This window comes from Sprattus sprattus (genome assembly GCF_963457725.1).
Source record: "Sprattus sprattus genome assembly, chromosome: 8".
Classification (NCBI taxonomy): Eukaryota; Metazoa; Chordata; class Actinopteri; order Clupeiformes; family Clupeidae; genus Sprattus; species Sprattus sprattus.
The window spans coordinates 9,736,375-9,740,714 of NC_137927.1; the positions used below are offsets into that span (position 1 = coordinate 9,736,375).

General features: G+C 40.2%; 1 protein-coding gene across 1 annotated transcript; it reads right to left on the bottom strand.

The window, feature by feature from the left end:
- Positions 1–903: 903 nt before the first annotated feature.
- On the bottom strand, positions 904–4,089 carry ndufs3 (NADH:ubiquinone oxidoreductase core subunit S3). The gene is made up of 7 exons (XM_080843454.1): positions 4,012–4,089; positions 3,473–3,532; positions 3,255–3,352; positions 2,970–3,119; positions 2,527–2,652; positions 1,764–1,883; positions 904–1,208 (listed from the first exon to the last, which is right to left on the bottom strand). Exons 1-7 carry the CDS (start codon positions 4,064–4,066, stop codon positions 1,047–1,049), a joined length of 771 nt encoding a protein of 256 aa, XP_080699580.1. The 5' UTR covers positions 4,067–4,089; the 3' UTR covers positions 904–1,046.
- Positions 4,090–4,340: the final 251 nt, after the last annotated feature.

A 4,340-nucleotide genomic window follows, 5' to 3' on the forward strand; every position in this document is an offset into this window, starting at 1 on the left:
CAGTTTTAAGTTAAATAGAAAAAACAGGTCATCTACATTGACCAGGTTAGTATAAATATTATTGAAAGAAAAACATCAGTGGTTTGATTGTCATGCATGCTTTTATGAAATAGTGTGCATCACACATCGCTTCCTCCAATGTGAAACTGATATTTGTATATTTTCACCTGCCTTCCTTACTATTGAAAATGTTCTGTATTTTTATTTATGTGAATTGTACTTTGTGACCTGTAGTTGGGTGGCATAGAACCCACGCATGTTCCGCTAATGGCATTCTGACTTGGTGACATTTATAAGACACCGGATAACAGGAAGTTGGCCAGCAGTCTATGGTCATGAACAGGAATCATTGGAAATAAAATGTGAATAACATTTCCATCTTTTTGTTAATGTTCTTTTATGTCTGTGTCATTTGCAAAATGATTTCTGAGATGTAATACAAATTATTTCTTCAGTGTTCTCAAAATGAATGCCTAAACGGATTTTGCCAAAGCCCAACTCAAGATAAATATGTAATTCTCTTTAACAAACCTCAATCAGCAGGTAATCATTGAAGAGGATCAAAAACCTAATGAATAGTGTTTTCAATGCATTTCAGTAAGTCAAGAGAATCTGTCTGGACATGGTTGAGGCAATCCATTATATTTCTTGTTGTTTGCTGCCACAGGCATCTTAGAGATATATTTACCTAGGTCACATTGGGAAGTTAATTTGGCGGAAGAACGCAATTATCTATGGCTAATCTCAGAACATAATCGAATGAACAGGCTGGTGCTTGTGACAAAGGATCACAGCAGCAAAGGGAAATCCAAACACAGCATCCTGTGGTAGAGAGCAAACAACTTCCTGGATACACCACACAACAAAGGTGTTAAAACTGAGTGAAAAGATGAAACACATATATAACTGTGTACTCTTTATTCTGCATGTAGAGCTTCAGTCCAGCGTTAGAATTTAGAGACCAAAGTACATACAACAACCTGTTTCTTTATTTACATAAATATCTGTATCAGTGTAGGAGTGGGGCACAACACATAACGGTCACATCACTTAGCAGGCTTGTCTCCAGCCTCCAGCTTCGGGGCGTCCTTGGGCTCGCGGTAAGCAGGGAAGGTCTCCCAGGGGCTGTTCAGGTCAAACTTGCGGAACTCCTGGGAAAGCTCCACTGGCTCAGCCACCACGCGCTTTACCTCGTCGTCATAGCGCACCTACAAACACATCAGATGGGAGGAAATGAGGACCAGGAGGAAGTGCATAGTTACATGATATTACTGGTTCTTTTTCTTCTGGGTCATCTCTACATTGAGAGTGTAGCTGTGATACAAGCAAAATAAAAACATGCCTCAATGATATGAAATGGAATAATACCACCACCTGCTGGCCAGAGGAGGAAAAACAGTGGCCGAAGGAAAATAAATAAACATATAAATAAATAAACATCATTAGCCAGACATGTGAAGAAATAAGACCAATTTCACATGGCCCTTTGCCCCCTCAGACTGACCTAGCAGATGATGCCAGGGAGAACATATACGAATGAGCTTCACAGTAGTCCCCTGATGAGGTCTCAAAAAGAGGCTGGCACAACAGAGCCGTTTTATACAGCTGTAATCCCACATAGGTCCTACGGCTTCACACTTAATCAGCCAAGATCCTCTGGAGGCCTCTGGGATGTTATAAAGGTGGCTGATGCAACAAACGGAAATAGAGCTTCCCTTTATCACAGACTTGTTAGAACTGGCAAACCAAACTCTCATCCTCACCTCCACGTATCCAGAGAGAGGGAAGTCCTTCCTGAAGGGATGCCCCTCAAACCCGTAATCGGTCAGGATTCGTCTCAGGTCTGGGTGATTGGCAAAGAAAACGCCATACATATCCCATATCTGGAAAACAACAAGAGTCAGGCTCAGTGACACAACATACAGTGTTTATCTGTGTCCCTATTTAGCCCTGTGTCCAACATGAAAACACAAAACCTTTGAGAGTTGCAGCAGGTTAAGTAATTATTTTAAGGACATTACTCAGTTGTGAAATGTTGTATTTATTTCTTCAAACTACATTTAAACAACCATTTTAAGCATTTCAGCATGCACTGTGGATTACAATTGTATTGTAGGCAGAAAGATAATTGAGGCAAGAAAAGTCTGTTTAACACATTTTCAAGCTGGGATGGGCCAAACTCAACACCGTCCAAAGCAGCAGTAAGGCATTGTGGTTGGAAACTGACAATCTAACTACAGGAAAGGTGGGAAAAACCCTTAACAAACCCAAACAGCACAGTTTGTACTGATTAAAGGTTTCCTAGCATGCTAATGTTTTGAAAACTACATTTTTGCTGGGTGGTCCAACCCAGGCACAGAACTTCATGGAGTATACATAGCCTATGTGGCTAGTTGGAAAGACAGGTGTGTTTATCTGGCCATATATACAAAGAAAAAGTAATGTGAAGATACCAGTACTACATGCTTTTTAAAAAGTGCACTTGCATCAGCGTGTATCTGGGTCTTAATCAAAACATGTACATACCTCCCTTTCATACCAGTTTGATGCCTTGTGAACGGACACACTGGAATCAATAGGTGTGAGCTCATCCGTGTAGGTCTTAACACGGATCCGTGAGTTGAAAGAAAGAGACAGCAGGTTGTAGACAATCTGTTCAGAGTCAACGAAGAGGCAATTAACTTTTTTACCACAGAGCAAAGGCATTACTTACACTGGAGAAAATGAGAATTTTGGACATTGTACTGCATGTGCTGCAGACTACGAAATAAAGTGACATCCAGGGGGTTCATTCAGCTAAAGGTATTCAATGCAAAAAAAAAAAGTGTCAAAAGTTAAAATATCATCTAACAATGCAAATTATTATTCATATTAATAAAGTCAATATATGTATTCAATATATCGTTCAAAAAAATAAAGCTAACTGAAAACAAAGAAGCTAAACCAGCCCAAACTGAAGAGGTCAGAACCTCAAAGCGGTTTGGTCGTGTTGGGATATCCACACAGGTCTGGTCACTCATATTCCGGAACTGAGCATTGGTGTGGTCTCGCAGAAACGTCAAAACAGGTACTATCCCATCGGGATGGATCATGATCTCCAACTCATCGAAGCAGGTCACCTGTAATCACAAAAGCACAGGAGTGTGGCATAAAAAAGGTGCAATAGCCTCACCACTTCAAGCAGTAGTGTAAAAAGAGGGTACTCCGCATGGGCACTTCAATTCCTGTGGTGGCAGCAACCAAAGAAAACTCACTTGGACTTGTTGGACGTATTTGGGGAGAATCTCTGCCACGTACTCTCCGAAAGCAGACAAACGGTTGTGGGTGACCTCATCCTTGGGTCTGACAGTTGCTATGTTTGAGAATAAATACAAATCATAGACGTTATAGATAAGACCCTTAAAACAAACAGGATAGTTACACTGGGTAAGGATAACGTAAAGGGTAACCTGCGCTAGATGACGTTACTTACGTTTGGTTTCAGTTGTCGTAGTTTCCCACCGTGTTTGGATAAATGCTGCGTTTCGACTCACTATAATTAAAAAGGAATGGAATGTTCAAATAACATTTTTGATTAACTGTCCTAATTAAATGTATCCAGTTATTTACCACATCAACAAACACCAAAAACGCGCGTACCAATGACCGCTTCTGCACATGATCAGCTAACATTCTTGCTAGCTATAACTAACGTAAATATCTAAGTTAAACAAAATTAGATAGCTAGGGACAAGCCTTTTTTCTAGTTGCAACAGGTGACAACTCCTATAATTGCAGTAATATGATATTATGTTGCCAGCGTTACAAGAGGGGAAAAAACACTCCAAACACAGGTCGGCAGCTGTCTATTAAAACCGATGGCATTAGCTAGCAAGTAGGAAGGTCAACTGTTCTGGGTGGCTTTCAACGATAAAATAGGTTGTTTGATAAATATGAGCGTGTCCCGCCAATTTAAATATCCTTGGAACAATTACATTCTTTATGAACAAGACAGGCCTGGTGGTTACTCACGATTTAAAGTCTTGTTGAGCCCTCCACGGACAAATCTGACCAGGGAGGCCGCCATGTTGGGTAACAAATCGGCTCTTGTGAGTGACGTCAGTGAATAGTCTGATCTTTCAAATGACATAATAACATTTGTATGTGCTTGAAAGGTTTCCCATTATTTTCTGACCAGATTTGGTGTGAGCTGTTTTTCTATAAACTCACTGAAATGTATGTTCTCAACAAATAAACAAATAAGATATAATGATAAAATAAAAGCTATGAGACTGAACGTTGATTTCTCGTGTTCTCAGATGAAAACGTTTTAATACACTAGGTGGCAGCATAGGCCTACG

What these genes read in the sequence shown, in the direction of transcription:
- ndufs3 (XM_080843454.1), bottom strand. Translation starts at nt 4,066, where the DNA reads ATGGCGGCCTCCCTGGTCAGATTTGTCCGTGGAGGGCTCAACAAGACT. An exon ending in GCTCAACAAGACTTTAAATC is followed by an intron (nt 3,533 to 4,011) that starts GTGAGTAACCAC and finishes TTTTAATTATAG; the next exon opens with TGAGTCGAAACGCAGCATTT. An exon ending in CTCTCTCTGGATACGTGGAG is followed by an intron (nt 1,209 to 1,763) that starts GTGAGGATGAGA and finishes ATGTGTTTGTAG; the next exon opens with GTGCGCTATGACGACGAGGT.